This window comes from Anneissia japonica, unplaced genomic scaffold (assembly GCF_011630105.1).
Source record: "Anneissia japonica isolate Jap-2015-1 unplaced genomic scaffold, ASM1163010v1 scaffold288036_len564833_cov171, whole genome shotgun sequence".
Classification (NCBI taxonomy): domain Eukaryota; kingdom Metazoa; phylum Echinodermata; class Crinoidea; order Comatulida; family Comatulidae; genus Anneissia; species Anneissia japonica.
Window position 1 is genome coordinate 546,506 of NW_022706414.1, and position 18,992 is coordinate 565,497.

An 18,992-nucleotide genomic window follows, 5' to 3' on the forward strand; every position below is an offset into this window, starting at 1 on the left:
TTCAAGAGAAAATGGTTAACTGATGCAGAGTAGAAAACAAGAGCTAGAAATGAAGTGGAATGAGTCTGAAACAGTGGTGTATCTAAAAATTACTCGCGTTCCCCAGTTTCCCCCAAACAAAATCACAGCTAGTAAAGTAGATAAAAGACGAGACAGAAATGTTATAATGGAGCAGTAAAAGTTACAGAACACCCACATGAACATGCGCATGCAGTTGTTGAGTAAGCAGAACTAATGTTTAGCTATCTATTATGAAATGAGTAGATAGGAAATTTTCGATATTTTATCTGGCTCTTGAAGTGGCTGTTGGTTTTGCGAGGATTTTGTTTTCGCCTGCTTGGGCATGTGTGTCTACTTTAAAAAGAAAAAATTTCATTTTCATGTTTTTCATTTTATTCATCAATTATTAATAAAAAAAAATTAATAGAATTAAAAAGATTTAAAAAAAATAAAAAGTTTGAACTTCGATTTTGTAGATGTTGGGTCAAGCTAACATTAATGCAAACCTTTTTTTGTCAATAACGTAGGATATTTTGATTTGATTTTTTCCAGTTGTTTATTTATACCGTAATTTACTTTGGTTTTTGACTTTCAAATATGGACCAATAATATGTATTGAATAAAAAGAGATTTGTATTTATATCCGATATCAACTTTTATTGTGTCAACAGACCAACAAACAAAATTCACTGAAAATAATCATCTAATTCGGGAGGATTGAGTTCAAAGAAATCACATGTGCTTCTGTGTACATATTCCCCACTGCACACACTATTATTATTATTGTTATTATTGTATGTTTATATAGCGCATATCTAGAACTCTATGCGCTTAACATTTCCAAATTAATTATTATTTATTTTATCACTTAATAGTCACTCATTCCAACATTTTGTGATTTTTTAAAATCTGTGAATTTAAAGTAATTTAATATGTCCCCAAATAACCATTTTCCAGAGACACGCACTTCACTCATTGCCTTATTGTAGTAGACCTGTTCTATTGGTGACAGGTTGCCTTTAAATGGTGCTTAAGCTGAGGTATTATAGGGTAGACTGGGTCTCCATAAATACACATGATTTCATTGTTTGTATCAATTGATCCAGTAGGCCTGACTCCTGCAGCATAAAACTGTCGTACCATCTAACTTCGACGGGAAATACATGTTTTAACTTGATCTGGAATGTGAAACACATCTTTCAGACAGTAAATATCCTCTTTGAAAAACCTGAAATAAAAATGAAAAAGGCTGTACAGTACATTGAACATTATATTTAAAAACAAACGCAATGAATGTGCAAGTTGAAAACTAAAATCATTTAAATTTTCATGATTTATTTTCTTGGGCCAACTGTGTAACTTTCAGAGTAATAATGTAGCATGAGCAGCCCAGGCTTTTACCATTTACATACCTCAAGCAGTGGTCACCTAGAACTAGGGTCCTACAGTACAGTACTGTGGTAACCTAGCAATAGAGCCCACCCCCTAGCCATGCAACATAAATACAATATTTTGGGACTTAATTAATAGACGCCTTTCAATGTTTACATTTGCCCTGGCTGAAACGCTGGCGGCGCACTAGTTAGTAGACAAGAAAATATCCCAGGATAGGCAATTGCATGTAAAAGCAGAAAACTGGTTATCTTTCTTCTTGTTGTTCCAAAAATATGAAAGCTACATGTGTTATTATTGTTAAAATGTGTTATTACGTGATCATAAGACTTACTGATCCCGAACCAGGTTAGAAAAAATGCAATTCTACTGCAGTAGAAAATTAATAGAGTGTGTTGAGATGTTTATTCAAAGCAAAAATAAATGCATGAGGGTGTTGGAGGGAGGCATTTATTCCAAATGAGGCTCTAGATGGGGTGATTATTCAAGGGGGGAAAATGGAAATTGAAATCGAAATATAATTTATCTACTACAATTAAAGAATCAAAAATAACTTACACATGACAGCAGTTGTTTGTTTGAAAGGCATTTCAAAATGATGTGCTAGAAAAAAAAAAAACCCAAGTCATTATAAAAGAAAAGTTGCTTTATTTTTTGAAACAATTCATCTTTTTCCACTAATAAAGATATTGGTTATATAACATGCAACATCACAAAAAATAAAAATATATTCAACATAAAAGGTGGTTTGTATGAATAGTGTAGAGAAATATTAGAAACTCCCCTTATATAGTTTCACTATATATCTTTAAAGTCTAAAACACAAAATTACTGTCAAAATGTGCTATTGCATTTATATCATGACATATTGTTCTCAACCAGGTTAAATAAAATGTAATTTTACTGGAGTAGAACACTAATCGAATGTGGTGTCATTTAGTGGATGTTTATTCGAATAAAAAATAAAGCACCAAGAAATTAATTCTAGGGAGGTGTTTATTCCAAATTTGGCACTAGATGGGGGAATTTATTCGAGGAAGACGTTTATTTGAAGTGGGGCATTTGTTTGAATCAATACAGTATTACAATTATCAAATATTATTTATATGCTACAATTATAGAATGAAAAATAACTTACACATGAAAGTGTTTCCAAGAGATGAGGCTTCATTTGACTAAAACGGAATAAAGATGGTTTATTTTTTGTAACAATTCTTTCCACTAATAATGATGCTGATTATATAACATGAAACATCATTGAAAATATATTCATAATCACATATTGATCCCAACCAGGTTAGAGAATTGAATATGTTGAGAATTATGTTGCTTCTATTAGATTTTTTTATCAGTCATATAGGGGGCCTTTATTCGAGGGAAAAATAAATGCTGCATCAGGGTGTTTATATAATTTCTTTCTCCCCGACGAGTAGTGGTCTTACTTGACCCCACTACCCCTCACTAGCGCCACACCTATTTCCACAACTCAAAAACTCCAGTTACCATAGAAACGTTGTCCAAGATACAAAATCCCAAGGTATGTTAACAAACCGAGGTTTTAATGGTGTAGAGAAATAGATTAGCACATCATGCAACCTTGAACTTCAAAAGCACAAAAGAATTAGTAGGATAAAATGTTCAAGCAAAAATAAAACTTATTTCTAAAAATTTTATGTAATACTTTCTGTATTTTTGATGCTATGAATTAAATTCTTTGGAACCACAGCATCACGATGCCTCTGCTGGGCGTTGTAGTAACGAACTTGGGTTGTAATGCTGTGGCGCATGTATTCGGCCACCTTTCTTCTATCGGACTGTTATAGGTCCATGACTGAAATACAAGATGCATTATCATTCATTAAATAACAATTTTTAACCATTTAATGTTTAACTGGTTGCTCTCTCTGTGACGGTTAAAGCAAACATATTCCTGATAAACCTTTACAACATTGGTCCCTTGGACATTAAATATATTTTTGAAAAAAAAAAATAGGTTGCCAGAAAAATAGCTTTTTTATTCATTTAAATCGACGTTCCACAAACTATGGTCCGTGGCCCAAATTTGGGCAGTGACACATTTTTGGAGGGCCATGAAACAGTCTGGAAATTTAAAAAAAATAACAAAGAGACGTTTCTTCATGGAGAAAATAGTTTAATAAAGCCGCTTCATTGTTAAAGCGAATGTGTCGCTTGCACACGCTGCTGAAGTGCCAGATGCCAGAGAAACAAAAACGTACAGTATTTATTTAATAAAATAATATTTATTTTGTATACAATGAAATTTTATAATAATAATAATAATAATGTGGTCTTATAGAGCGCTTAATACAAAACAATGCTTCTAAGCGCTTTACAAAAACAGAAAAGAAAAGGAGGGACTGAGAGAACAGATAATGATGTCAAAATATTGTATATACATGGAGGCTTCATGAATGTTCTTGCCAGGATTTGTTATGTTGGTCCCTGGCGCAGCTGGGCTGCTGGGCCGCGGCTTGGTGCCTGGAATCCTAAATAGGCTGCGAAGTAAAAAGTTTGCGGAATGCTGACTTAAATTACTAAAAAAGTTTGTAAGAGCTAAACAATTATACAAAATGAAGAAGTTAGAAAAAAAAAAGATATTTAAAAAACTATGTTGCCACAAGGAGGTCGTTGGAGCAAAAATAATAATATGCCTACTATCTAACATTATTTATAATTAAGTCAATTAAGTCAAATCGGTTTTTGCTATCAGTTGAATCCATGGAAACTGTTTAAAGTGTGCAGTTTTGTTAATAATTGTTTTGTTTTGCTTTAATATGTTGAGTTAATATTTTGTTTATAATCGTTGGGGTATTCTTTAGATAGTCTGTCCAGAATTGAAATAATGTTATGCAACTCTAGCAAATCACAAAAGAAAAGCAACAAGCAGTTCAGTCACCTTTGTCTAATGCATAACATCAGATAATATTAATGATAACGACATTGTTCAATTCAGCCCATTTAGTCCTTGTGACAATGTGATGTATGAAGATGCACATGATAGCATATCATCTGTTGATTTGCTTTAGTTTTGTAGAACACGGTAGCGATATAAACATATTTCTAGAGATGCATTTTGGACTGAATTCTTTTCAGGGAATGCAGATGGGGAAGAAGGTTCTGTTCCCTGTTTAAACCAAAAATGGCAAGATGATGAATGGTTTGCGATTGGCAGAATATTGCTCAAAGGATACATGATCATTCTTATTTCCCACTAAGGCTAAACCAGGCATTTTTTTTAGTGCTCCCTTAGGAGAAAAGGAGGTGCCTTCACAGTTGTTGATGGAATCTTTTTTTTAAGTTTGTGTAAGATGTGTAGTGATTGCTGCCTTGGAAGGCCAAATGGACGATGACCAGTATGAGGAATTTATCATCTATTAGATAGAATTGGTTGGTTTTCCACACCATCAGACGATGAAATGAAAAGCCAGCTACTACAAATTTCACACAAATAGTAAATTCTACGACCAAAATATGCCCTTGACAAGATGGCACAAGTGTCAAGGAGCAGATATCATGGAATATTTAAACAAATTGAAAATATTACTGATGTGTACAGTCAAATAAAACCAAAATGCCAAAAACTTTTTTTTTTAAATGCCAAGTTAGTGTGCACAAGGACCCTGAAATATTTCTAAGGCATAGCAGGTTGTTGTTGGATTGTTTCCTACACATTTATACATTGTTTAATGTGAATGCTGTGACAAATCTTAATTTTACTGCAAGAAAAAATTATTAAATATGTGACAAGTATGTTGAGTAAGAATACTGCACAATGAATGATGTTTTTATTTCCGTATTTCAATTGTATTTTTGTTTTGGCTGGTTATTCTTTGCCAGTACAAATACAAATTCACTTCTTTTACAGGGGTAACAGAATGTTTGAAGGATGGTCACTTATTAGCAGAAGAGGAATTTGAAGTAAAGGGAGATACTTGAATGGCAAGAAACATGAAGTGCCAGAATGTCCAAGGGACAAATTATGTCCTGTAGGGGTGTTTAATGGATTAGATAAAGGTACTTTTTAAAGAAACTGTTTAGTTAAAATTTTATTGTTAATTCAACATCTTTGCTACAACTTTGTGGTGCAACAGTCATTGAATGTCCAACAGCATTTCCTCATCAACTGGTCTACATTATAGTGGATATAAAACAAAACTTTCCTAGGTTTATTTTATATCAGGGAATTGGTTATCTCAGTCGAAAGAAAGCATACAGGAGCATTTGGAATAATCGTAATATTGCTAAGGTCAATATTTGTGGTTATCAGATACAAATTGAGTCGTCATTCAAGTTTACCTTACTATTTTGCTGATTTAAAAGCAATTATTTGAATGGAATTAAGAGAGTTCAGCACTAGTTCTTGAAATGTGGAAAGGAATTACCTTTAGGAAGCCTAATTGTAAATTATATAGACCAAGGCACATCAAAGTTGACATCCCTCCAAATGAAGGCGACATCTCTCCAAATGAAGATGACAACATTGGTGACCCACACTCATATGCTGAAGTGATTCAGAGAATGAAGAGCAGAAATTAAAACTGTAAGTAATGAATAAATAAATAGTAAATATTGTGTGTAAAGAAATTCTATTGTAACTTTGTTACAATACCAGAGTAAATAACCGCATATAATATATACTTTAGTCAATAAAATTCCCTGGTACAGGGAAGTATTGAATTCGATGAACACTGTTTTATTTTTTTTGTATTTTACATGCCAATTCTGACAGCAATTTTTTGCTGAAGGAGTATTTTGAGGAAATTTGACACCTTTATAGCCTTCATTTGAACATGTTGCATCAAGCATACTGACCACATCCCTTATTCTGCAAGACGGTCGCTGCTTAGCCTTTTCAAATTCAGTCTATAGAAAACTGTTTTTCTACTTCACATCCAAGATAGAAGACATATTAAAAATTAACAAATCACAGTCTAAGCAACTAAACCATCTTACCAGAGAGAAAGATCAGTCGCATCAGGTTCTTTGGTGATGTGTAGGCGGTCTGTAATGACTGACATGAGACGGTTGGCATCGCTGTATCTGGAAATGAAGAAACCTTTGGAGAAGTCCTGTCTGACATGGTTATTACATTAAAGATGCCCAAAGGCTTTGCTTACAGAGGATGAGGACAAAATCTTAAAATTACAGAGTCATAAGAGAATGCATGAGATAACATCAGATCAGTTGACCTTCTGGGATTCTCACCTCTTCAAAGAATTGAAAGATTTGGCTGTGTGTCGCCTAACACTTTTTAATGCACGCAGAGGCAGCGAAGATTGTGGTCTCTTGCTGAGAGAGTGGAAGGATGCTAAAAATGGCATTTGATTAGACCAAGTACAGTTGAAAAACCTTGACCCACTTGATAAAGCATTGGCTGATCACTACAAGATTGCGTATCAAAGTGGAAAGGGAAATAAGCACATCATTGTGCCTTGCCAGTGCTCTTTCCTAATGATACTATTGAAGCTGTAAAAAGATCATATAAAGCTGAGAAACAAGATCTGTTATACCTGGTGTAGAGGATAACCTGTTCTTGTTTCCAAGTACAAATGGATCAAGCAATCATGTGTCAGGATGGCAAGCTGTCAGTAGTATGCGACAAGGTGGAGTTGATCAACAAAACGAAGATCAGCCACTGAACAGGCATTGAATAAGCACCATGTATGTAATGATGGATATTCCTGAAGCTGGTAGACAATTCATATACAGTAAGCTCAACAACACTGTTAAAAGGGTATATTTCCAAACAGCCAAGTATTTTAAAAATTGTAATGCAACACTAACTAAAACAACCAAAAGAGATAGAAAGTCAACAGACGGGCAGACGGTTCAAGTATACAGCCATCATCAATATACAAAGACTTTAACAGGAATCAATAAACACTATAAGTGCTACAGCTATGACAAAGAGCCGTACTGATCCACCCTAGCTTTTAGTTCAACATCAGGAAGGAAATAAGGACAATGTAAATGCAAGTCATGACATAGAGGCCATTGTAATCAGGAGGATATTTACAAATTGAAAAATATTGTTAATAGCATAGAAATTGCCTAGCAGGTGGTAATTAAGGACTTGAAAAATGGGGTAAAATTAAATTGCTTGGTGTTTTAATAACAAACTTTCAGGTTATTAGGATTTAAAGTGTAGTAAAAACATGTCATGGTCTATTTTGTTAAATTGGTTCTTCCAATTATTACATATATTGTTTAGTTCCAGGTGACAAAACGATTGATATTAAGAGACCAGCTCAAATAATTATGAGATTTAGAGACATACTATTATGATGGACTGAAGACACTTGATAAAAGTGTAAAAGATATATTTATATATAAGCAGCTTATTGTTGGCTTCAAAATTCTTAATAATGTGTCACCTACTGAATTTGTTCGTAAGAGTTAGGGACAGGCTTATTTACTGGAAAGCCAAAAGCAGTATTTTTCTGAACTCTGCTTTTGTGTCCTTTCCAAGGCTCTAGGGAAGAAATGTCTTCTTTAGTATAAAACTTAGTTAATATTTCCTATCAAAAATTATTCAAATAAGCATATCTTTTATTAGACAGTTCTTCCACCCTGCCTACAAATTTTGTTAACTCACCAGCGTGCTTTCACCGGACCAACTGGTAGTTGTAATTACAGTGCTGTATACAGTACATAAATATTGATGTGTTGTCAAAGATAAATCTGCCCTCGGCCCCCTGGTCTTGTTGGTGGCTAAAAAGTTGTTCCAGACTGGATCCAACTCCAATTCCTCGCCTCAGTCTATTCTCTGGTTTAACGTTCTGATGTGGATTACCTCAAAGATTCTGTGTGGAAAGTCTCTTGGTTCCTTGTCCAGCACCATCACACTTTTCCAGTTAATGTTGTGACCTTTGCTATGTTCCACTTGCTCTCTTACGGTTGATTTAGAACTGGCAGCTTTTAGACATATGTTTTGAAAACATTTTCTCTAGCTTACGACCAGATTAGCCAATATAGATAGTGTTAGTTTTTGCATGGGATGCTGTATAACACACCTGCCTGTTACTCCAGTGCAGTTCTATCCCTACATGTGTGTTCAAAGGTCTAAAATATGTACTAATGCTGGCTGAGGTAAAGGTCCTTCTAAACTTTTTCTGAAAATGTTCTTACTGGTATTTTGTTTTCTCCGCACGAAAGACAGTCCATTCTCCATAATCACAGTTGTGTAATGCTTCCTTTACGTGAAAAATCTTCTCAGCTTTATCTATCGGATCCGTAACAACCAATTCCATCTGGTGCATTAATGTAACACACTCAACTTATGACGGTGTATGGTAAAGTTCAAGTATTGATCAGTATGCCTTTCTATACACTTACAGTACTTTCAGCAACTCATTGGGTTTATGTGAAATCAACATGTCAAGGATTGGTAGTTATCTTTTTACTTCATTCTCTTGTGTGACATTGATGTTTTTGTTCCAACTATTAATGTGATCTGTGAATTCGTCCAGCAGCGTGTTCTTATTTACGCAGAACGCATCATCAACATACTGGAACCAGACACAATGTTTGTTGAGAGCTAATGTTTGGGCTTTTTGTTCGAAAAACTCAATGTAAACGTTGGCATATAATGGACTACAGGGACTCCCATGTCGCAGCCATCACATTGCTGGTAGAATTGTTTCCATTAACACAAAGTATGTTATTTTTAAGCGGAAACTTAGGAGTTGACTAACATTGTCTACTGTTAACTCTTTAGCCAAACCTGTATTCCAGCTGTTATCCTTTTCTAAGAAGCTCCCTGATCACTTCTGGAGTTTCAAGGTCACAACATCAACTGGAAAAATGTCACGGTGCTGGTCAACTAAAGAGTTGACTAACATTGTCTACTATTAACTCTTTAGCAAAAACTTTTTTTCCAGCTGTTATCCTTTCTAAGAAGCCCTCTGATCACTTCAGGAGTTTCAATATGGATGTAGGTCACAACATCAACTGGGAAAATGTAACAGTGCTGGTCAAGGAACCAAGAGACTTTCCACGCAAAATCTTTCAGGATTTGGGCATCAGAACGTTGAACGCGAGACTAAACCGAGGCAAGGCATTGGAGTTTGATCCAGTCTGGAACAACATTTTGCCACCAACAAGAGCAGGGGCCAGAGGGCAATTTCACCATCATCAACATCTATGGCGTCGGATAATATTGCACTACACTAGATGATCACAAATGACAACCACAAGCACCAATTGATCCGCTCAAAATGCCCTGGTGAGTAAAAAAAATTTGTTGAGTAAAGGTTTTTAAAACTGTCTACTTAATACATAAATAAAGCATGAATCCACAGCAATGGCCACCTGGTGCTTGTGGAAAGACAAGGAGCAGGAACGTACAAGCAAAAGTGTTGAAGCGGGCACAACAGATGACCTTCTAGAGTTTGTATGCCTTATTCCAGTTTTTGGAACATTGCTTTATCAAAAGTAATCCCAGGTATGCAATGAGGCTAAGCAGAAGCGACATCAATTCAGCATTAATACAAGTTGACTGAAGTTGAAAATTACACTTGTATTCAGCAAGATGAAATCCAGAGAGTGTTAATGAAGGATGAAATCGGAAGAAAAATTTAAGTAAGCAAAGTAGAAAATACGAAAATGTAAGGTAACATAAAGAACCTAACGCACAAGAAGATAAGCAATTTTTGACCATGAGATGTAAAGCAAACTAAGACGCAAGTGTACAAATAATCATACTTTTATGAAATAAAAGTGGGACGACCCTACGAAAGAGAAAAAAAATAAATCCAGAGAGTGCATACCAGATTTAAAGAGTTTCTCAGCTGCTGCACAAGTTTACAAGTTCAAATGTAAATGTTACTCATGAAATAAGAAGGAAAGTTTAAGAGACAACAAGGGTTTAAGTGGTTAATTTGAAATCTGCGATTGAAATACATTGACCATGTCAGTGATTGGTGAGTCCTATCCATCTCCACCCCACCATGGCTGGAGCTGAGGTGAGAAAATCTGAGTAATTATTACCCAACCTCTTGCGACCAGAAATAACACTTTTTGAGCTGGGTTCAAGGATTTGCCACAAAAATCATCTTGATCAGGATTCAGGGACCAAAGGCCCTAAAAACTTGTGGGTTTTTAAATATAACCATTATTTTGCTAATGATAAAAGGTAGTGGGAACAATCTCCCATATAAAATTAGTGAGGGGATACTTCCACTTTCCCATAGGATCTGCACCCATGAATGCAATAGGCTTAGCCTAGCCTGGTCTAGTTGTTGTTTAATACAGATATTATTTATACAACTAACATGTACAACACCAGGTTCCATTCTCCTTTACCAAATTTTTCCTTGCAACCAGGGTGAGTGACCTTCAGAAATTACCATGCTCCCAGGAAGTCAGATAAAAGTATTTTGAGGACAGATTATTTTTATACCTCCTTGGATATACAACAAACTAAAAAAAAATGCTCCATTTAAAAAAAAAAGGAAAAATTCTATGGTGACAGATTTTCTGTTTCATTAATTTAGTATATTTTAAATAGATTTTAACAATTAAGAAAATATAAATATGATTTTTTGATTAACTATTTATCAGCAACCTTCCGAGATAATGGACTTTTCCAGCTGTGATACCATTTTGAAGACGTGCCACAGGACAGACTTGTTTGATTACTCAGGAATTGGGGTAAAGGAGAATGGAACAGCATGATAGGCCTATGTACAATTCAGACAATCAAATCATTCACAGTTGTTACAACAGCTATGTTGTTGCTACATACCCACATGCACACTGCGCACCTCCAAATCACACTTTAGAAAATACTGTAGCTATAATTGAAATAAGATAAATATCAATATTTATTAGTACTTTCCAATTAGAATAATTAACTGATTGTGCCTGTCAGTCAAATGACCTGAATTTGGTACCCCTTTTTTTTTACGTTTGTCTAGTTGAATATGCCTTATTTTTTACAGGTAAATAGTTTCTCTGAAAAAACACCAATCCCTGTGGTATGTGTAAATCTGCACAACAACAAGCTCCATTGGTCTGGTGAGTAAAGATTTCCAGTTTTCTTGAAATGCAATAAATATAAATATTTATTAGTACTTTCCAATTAGAATAATTGACTGATTGTGCCTGTCAGTCAAATGACCTGAATTTGGTATACCCTTTGTTTACGTTTGTCTAGTTGAATCGGCCTATTATATATTAAAAATATGCCTTATTTTTTGAAGGTAAACAGTTTCTCTGAAAAAATACCAATCCCTGTGGTATGTGTAAGTCTGCATAACAACAAGCTCCATTGGTCTGGTGAATATACAAAGATTTCCAGTTTTCTGTTATGCAAGACCCTGGTTTAATTTATTATTAACAACTCAGGAATTGGGGTAAAGGAGAATGGAACAGCATGATAGGCCTATATACAAAAAATTGCTGTCAAATTCAGCCAATCAAATCATTCACAGTATGTTGTTGCTACATACCCACACGCACACTGCGCAACTCCAAATCACACTTTATAAAATAATTATAATTGAAATAAGATAAATATTAATATTTATTAGTACTTTCCAATTAGAATAATTAACTGATTATGCCCCCTTTTTTTACATTTGTCTAGTTGAATATGCCTTATTTTTTACAGGTAAATTGTTTCTCTGAAAAAACACCAATCCCTGTGGTATGTGTAAGTCTGCATAACAACAAGCTCCATTGGTCTGGTGAGTAAATATTTCCAGTTTTCTTGAAATACAATAAATATAAATATTTATTAGTACTTTCCAATTAGAATAATTGACTGATTGTGCCTGTCAGTCAAATGACCTCAATTTGGTATACCCTTTGTTTACATTTGTCTAGTTAAATTGGCCAATATTGAAAATATGCCTTATTTTTTAAAGGTAAACAGTTTCTATGAAAAAACACCAATTCCTGTGGTATGTGTAAGTCTGCATAACAACAAGCTCCATTGGTCTGGTGATTTCCAGTTTTCTTATTTATTACAACTTAAGACCAAATACTGACACCAAATGTAGGTCAAAAACACATCAGCCCAAAGTGTGCTACATCAGTCACCACACCAAACTCCAACACCTGAAATGAAAATACATCAACTATTTCAACAGATTATTTCACTGCATTTGAAAATTATGCCAAAAGGAGAGATTGGGAAGAATGCACATGGGTTAGGAGAATTTGTCAATGCATATAGGTAAAGGCAAAGGATGCAATGAATAGCATCACTGAGTCCAATTACGATTAAAACACCCTCAAAAACACTATTTTGGAAATTTTTCAATTAATGCCTGAAAATTACAGGCAAATTTTTAGAACCATGAAGAAAATGGAAAATGAAACTATTAAATCACCAAAATTGGCCATACGTTTGTTTGTTGGGTCAAATACGCAGGTGTTAAACTGACAATCCACAAGGCATAGCCCAATTAATGATAAGAGAGCAAACTTGAAAATGTGCCAACAGACATGAGACAACACCTACCACAAAGAAAAATCTTAAAGGAAAAGACCACCCTAAATTCCCTAGTCAACCATTGGAAAGTTGTCCAACAAACTTACTATTTAGTGTACTTCAAATTTGTAGTAGATTTGTGAGTTTCCAGTAAACAGCATTTTAACGTTTTTTCTAAGAAGATTGAAAATCACCATCTTGACCTATAGACCGCTTCATTGTGACGTAAGATACGGAAGATGAAGATTTCAAGATTCGCGGTGGTGTTCGGCGCTTCTATTGGCTAAGCAAATCTGCTGCACGGATTGGCTAATAACCTGACCTGCGGTCATATCAGAATGTACACAAAGTATAATGAGCATGCGCGCTAGCTAGCTTGGCGCCTCATCTCGATCGATCTTGTTATTGTTGAACCGAATAAATTGCAGTACTATTCTATTTCTATTCATCGTTTGTATAATTACTCTTTTGTTGATAAAATTTATAATTAGTACATTGTGTTCGCTACACAGTTACAATGGTGTTTTGTACGGCATTTGGCTGCAAAAATAAGTCGGATCCTACGAAGAATGTTAGCTTCCATAAGCTACCCTTGAACCGACCTGTTCTATTGAAGAAGTGGTTAGTGAACATGAGACGGGAGTCTATTGCAAATTTAGCTTTACACAATTTTTTTATTTTTTTTATTTCTTTTGACTTTAGAAATCTCATAAATTTTGTATGTAGAATTATTATGCAGAGATGCATCATTTACTTGTTTTTATTTTTTTTACAGCTGTTAACTTCAATGCTAAAAGGAACTGACAACAAAGATAACACTAACAGTGATGCAGAACCAACATCTTCAATGGTAGATGTTCAACCTTTGCCCGAACCAATGCCTGAATCTGAACTTGAACTGATGTCAGAGTCTAATAATTTTGCTAGCATTGCAGTCCAAACAGATGGTATATTCTGCACCTGTCTGTCTTGTCCTGGCCCAGTGAAAGTTGCAACACCACAGGTTGTGTTGCATGACCATAAATATGGTCAAAACCAGGTTAGCCTACCTAGTCAAATTGAAGAAGTTGATGAAGAGCAACTGGTACTATCAGAGAGCAATTCATCGAGTGATGATGACTCAGAAAGTGACTTCATTGATGAAAGTGATGGCGATAAAACATACCAACCAGATTCTGAATCTGAATCAGGAGAAAGTACTGACGAAGAAATAATGTTTGATGAAAACATTGCAACAGAAAAGAAATTCATAGTTTTTGAAAGTGCACTTGACATTCTTTTAAACCGCACAATTTGTCCTGTCTGCCAGTGTAGTATAGAGAATGTTCAGAAATCTCTGCAAGGTACAATGGTCAAAGCAAAATTACATTGCATAAATGAACATGAATCGCATTGGTTTTCACAGCCCATGTTAGGGGGCATGCCAGCTGGTAATCTGTTATGTGCAGCTGGGATTTTGTTTAGTGGCAACACCTACATGTCTGTGAAAAAGTTTTGCCGAACAATGAACCTAGAATTGATTGGGAAGACAACGTTTTATCAAATTCAACTCAAGTATTTGTTCCCTGTTATCAATAGATATTGGGGAGAAATGAGGGCAGATATTATTGAAGCGTCAAAAGGCAAGAAACTCAAACTGTCAGGAGATGGAAGGTGTGATTCTCCTGGCTATAATGCAAAGTACGGGACATATACTCTGATGGAGCAGGAAACGGGTATGATTTTTTATTTTGAATTGATTCAGGTCAGCGAGGTGAAAAATTCAAATGCCATGGAGAAGGAAGGACTGATCAGAACCATTAATAGGTTGATAGACTCTGGCTGCATAATCGACACTATTGCCACAGACAGGCACGTCCAAATTAAATGCCTGATGCGTGACAAATACGAAGACATTAAGCATCAGTATGATGTGTGGCACGTGGCCAAAAGCATAAGGAAAAAGCTAGCAGAAAAGGGTAGGACAAAGGCTACAGCTGAGCTCATAGGATGGATACAGTGTATATCCAATCATTTGTGGAACTGTTCACAGCATTGCAAAGGAAGTGCCAGCATTTTGAAAGAAAGATGGTTGTCACTTCTTCACCACATAACTGGGGAGCATGAGTGGAAAGAGGGAGAAGAGACGAAAACATGTGGTCATGCTGCCTACTCGCCAGAACAAAATGAGCGCAAGAAACGGATAAATCCAACATCAAAAGCATACAGAGAACTTGAAAGTGTAGTGCTGGATAAGGGCATTTTGGACTCTTTGTCTGGCTTGACAGACTTCTGTCACACAGGGAACATTGAATCATACCATTCAATGATGCTGCAATATTGTCCAAAACGCTTACACTTCCCATATAAAAGCATGCTCGCTCGAACACAGCTTGCAGCAATAGACCACAATTCGCATATTGGCTGAGGGCAAATGGTTGCGTCTAAAGGGCCAAACAAAGGTTCGTTAATGTACTCTCAAGCGTATTCTAAGATGTGTAAGAGCTGGTCTGTCCGCCCAGTTTTTGAGAAGAAAACTTACTCATTTGTTTCTGTGCTAATGGACAGAGTTGTAAAATGTAAGCGTGATGGACTGTCTCTACCTCCCTGCGCTGCTGATCTGGCCAAAGAAGCCAAGTATAATAAAAAACTACTGCTACAAACATAAACTAAATAAAAAACAAACTGATCCAAGATCATTTCTGTACAACCAAAGAGAAATGGAAGACTTGATCATTTTAGTGTAATCCACAGTAATTTTAAATGCATTTATATGGCCAAACCTTGCTGAACAGTTTCAATTTTGCAATGCGTTTGTTCAAACTTTGACTTTTGAATGCATTATTTTGTACTGTGCAGCTGAACAGTACGATTTAGCTGGATCTGCAGCTGAATACAGTACGATTTAGCTGGATCATTATGGGTAGGTCACAGAAAGCTGAAAGAAAAGACCAGGCGAAAGTCTATGGGAGGTAAAAGTTTAGTATTTTTCATTACTATTTCACAAGATGAAAGTCTTCACAAATGTGGGAAGTCAAGCAAATGATAACAATTTTGAAAGGAGGTGTAAGGGTGAGAAGGAGCACCCTGTTACTACACACATTTTATGTGTTTATTATGTGTTTCTATGTGTTTCGTTTACATATTGAAACACATGTCTATGCTTAATCACCATGTGTTTCATGTAAAGTGGTAAAAAGTGTGTCACCAAATCACATTAATGTGTTTTTTTTTTTCAAACACATTTCAATGTTTTGAAAAAACACTACCAAAAGAAATTAATGTGTTTACACAATAATATTTCTTTTAACATATTTGTTTGAGGTTTTTGAAGTATAAATCCAAAATAAATGGTTATTATTATAATTATGACATTTGAAAAGAAGACATTTATGCAACGATAATATTTATTTTTGAATATTCTGAAATCTTGATAAAATGGAAACATTTTATTTGATTTTATCATTATTAAAAACGTTTGTGTGTGTTTTTGGATAGTCGATGATGACTGGATAATGGACACTGAGTTGTGTTCACACAACGTTCTTGAATGGGGAGCTTAGCTCATAGCACAGGTCAAGATGTAGGCCCGTAGGCCTAGTCCCCATTTATCCTTTCTGTATGACATTTAGGTGGTGTAATTTAACTGTTCCCTGGTATGATCATGTTATGATACGACGTCTATCACCATGAGAACACAATGAAGGAAGTATTAAATCGTGTAGTTTACACAATAGCGAGCATGCGCAAAGCAATTGGGTCGTCATAATTAAGTTGTAAATTGTTTTGTTAGTTGATTATGATAAGAGCGGCGGTACGGCGGGTTATAACCTTTGATGTTCGGTTCGAGATGTTTCCATGTAATTTCACTGTTCCCTGGTAAATACTAATAAAACAACATAGCAAAGATTTCTGTGCTACACTATACCACAACATAAACAATACTTATGAATAAGAGCAAAATTGACCTTGGCAACCTTTAAGCCTAGATTTTTAATCTATACCAGATGTCTATACAGTATTGGCTAGGTAGGCCTACATATATTAATTAGCTATACTCTCAAATACTTATTTACTACACTAGGCCACAAGCAGAGGTTGAGGAATGCCGATAATCTAATAGAAATAAAGCAGAATTTGATATTTTTAATAATGTCTTATTTTTAATTATTTATTTATATTTTTAGATGGTGGTGTGACAAATGAGGATTTAAAAGACCTCTACTATGAAGCTTTAGGAGAATTAATTCCAACCCAATGTATCAAAGGCATCCTCGTGAGATCCACCGGAAAAAAGATATGGCTGATATCCACATGCGCTCAGAGCCAAAGAAACCACTGAAGCTGATTAATATCAGAGAGGTTTTAGGGCAGTTACACAGGGATGTCATTCTCCTAGTAATTCACTCATGGGGTGGATGCAATACAACTTCTGCAGTTTTTGGTCATGGAAAATGCAAGATCTTGAAGCTTGTTAAGAATTCAATAGAAGTGCAACAATGGTGCACAATTATTGGTCAAGATGATGCATGCTCGCTACAGAGAGCTTGCAGCAACTTCCTCCAAAATGCGAACAGAGCGACTTTCCCCTACTGAACAAGCTGCATTCCAACACAGTCTGACAGTGCATCTACAAGTTATAGTGTGGAAGAATCTAAATGTATCTCAAATAGAACCTTCCGAATGGGGGTGGATTGTAGACAGTGGCGGACTTGCACCTGTTATGACCGACATGGAACCTGCCATTGATGATATACTAACGTATGTGCACTGCAAATGTAAGATATCTTCATGAAACCCCTGCAGCACCAGTCTTTGTTCCTGTCAAAAAAGTGGACTAAGTTGTGTAACTGTGTGTCGTGATTGTTGAGGTGCAGACTGCCAAAACGCAACCACAGTGCCAATGGACATTGACAACTTTTAAATACTACTTTATATTTTGTCGTGGAGAGTATACGTATACAATTCCATTTATGTAATTTTATACAGTGTTCAAAGTAATAATAAATATCACCAATTAATGCTAGATTGACCCTTATCACCATTCCCCACACGTTCCCCTCCCCAAAGGTACCCTTCCTCTAGCACATAGGTTCCCTTTTGTCTCCAGATACCTCGTGTGTTTCTGGTTACTGGTTTTTAAGCATTTGAACATAAGACAACAAATTATATAGGTATAGGCTTACAGTATCATCATATCTGTAGTGTTGAATTTGACTGAAAATGGGGTACCTAACTAAAATGGCTATAACTTTTTTTTCCCCCAAGGAGGATCGAAGAGGAGTTTTCACATCTTAAAGGGGACACTCGTGCGCATCGATTGATACCAAGAAAGCTTTGTTAACAATTTTTTCCCGGTACATCCTTAACACGACCAGACTATTTGCCGAGACATTAGCCGTATTCGACTGGTCGTTCCTCCTTAAAACCACGTCCATCTGCGCAGCGGTAAAATCCTACTTAACGAAGATGACCAGTTGAATAGAAAACTTGTAAATACTCGACCTAAAAAAATGGCTGCATGGTTAACTGCAATACACGGTGCGTAGTCAAGATTGCTTCAGCTTGTGGCAGTATGGGCTTTTCGTAAAAAAAAATATATTCATCCAGTTTTTTAATTCTGTTAGCCTACAAATTTTATTTTTTGACTTCATGTGGGTAAATATTATAATTTTTATTTTCTGAAATTTAATTTAAATAATATTAACGCAAATGTTGTTTCTAAACTCAACAATCGGCCATGTTTGTTTTGGTCATGCGGATAACTTAACCCTGATTAACACACTCTGGTTTACGTTAATTTTCATTGTTAATGAAGTCTATTTTACAAACCAGTCGAATGAAAATAATAGTCAACGAAATGAACCAGTCGAATAAGCCCATTGTTTTTTTGACATTTTATGCGAGTGCATGCTTTCATGGCAGCACAAACAATCCTTTGATTTTTCGGTTTACAGTGCACATATCACACTTGCACTATGATGCAGGCGTTCCCAGCAGGCTAGCTCATCATCCACATTCGATGTTGGCCCCAATGTGCTTGCTCTTTCCAGGTCTCTAATTGGAATTACTGGCGGTTCAAATTCATATCCTAGTTTTGCATACCTGCCAACCCTACCGATTTAGGCGGTAGGCTACCGATTTTCTCACTTTTCTACCGCCT

At 35.6% G+C, this 18,992-nt stretch overlaps 2 protein-coding genes across 13 annotated transcripts; one reads left to right on the forward strand and one right to left on the reverse strand.

Moving 5' to 3' along the window:
- Nucleotides 1-636: 636 nt before the first annotated feature.
- LOC117106134 lies at nucleotides 637-10,176 on the reverse strand. Of its 10 annotated transcripts, XR_004445000.1 has the most exons (7): nucleotides 6,619-6,917; nucleotides 6,367-6,453; nucleotides 5,796-5,951; nucleotides 3,074-3,223; nucleotides 2,531-2,567; nucleotides 1,951-1,995; nucleotides 637-1,228 (listed from the first exon to the last, which is right to left on the reverse strand). XR_004445000.1 is itself a non-coding variant. In XM_033247483.1 (5 exons), exons 1-5 carry the CDS (start codon nucleotides 6,732-6,734, stop codon nucleotides 1,169-1,171), a joined length of 345 nt encoding a protein of 114 aa, XP_033103374.1. In that variant the 5' UTR covers nucleotides 6,735-6,917; the 3' UTR covers nucleotides 637-1,168. The 10 variants fall into 10 exon arrangements, 3 of the variants coding, with proteins under 3 accessions (XP_033103374.1, XP_033103373.1, XP_033103372.1); XR_004444999.1 differs by lacking the exon at nucleotides 6,619-6,917 and adding an exon at nucleotides 6,924-10,176 and having other exon boundaries at nucleotides 2,531-3,223; nucleotides 5,796-5,914; XR_004444997.1 differs by lacking the exon at nucleotides 6,619-6,917 and adding an exon at nucleotides 6,924-10,175 and having other exon boundaries at nucleotides 2,531-3,223.
- Nucleotides 6,989-18,393, forward strand: LOC117106135. 3 transcript variants are annotated; one of them, XM_033247485.1, is made up of 4 exons: nucleotides 7,092-7,121; nucleotides 10,975-11,064; nucleotides 11,355-11,430; nucleotides 17,017-18,393. In XM_033247485.1, the coding sequence occupies exons 2-4, from the start codon at nucleotides 10,990-10,992 to the stop codon at nucleotides 17,169-17,171; spliced, it is 306 nt and encodes a 101-aa protein (XP_033103376.1). In that variant the 5' UTR covers nucleotides 7,092-7,121; nucleotides 10,975-10,989; the 3' UTR covers nucleotides 17,172-18,393. The 3 variants fall into 3 exon arrangements, 1 of the variants encoding a protein (XP_033103376.1); XR_004445004.1 differs by lacking the exon at nucleotides 10,975-11,064 and having other exon boundaries at nucleotides 6,989-7,121; XR_004445003.1 differs by lacking the exons at nucleotides 10,975-11,064; nucleotides 17,017-18,393 and having other exon boundaries at nucleotides 6,989-7,121; nucleotides 11,355-13,367.
- The last annotated feature ends 599 nt before the right edge of the window (nucleotides 18,394-18,992 follow it).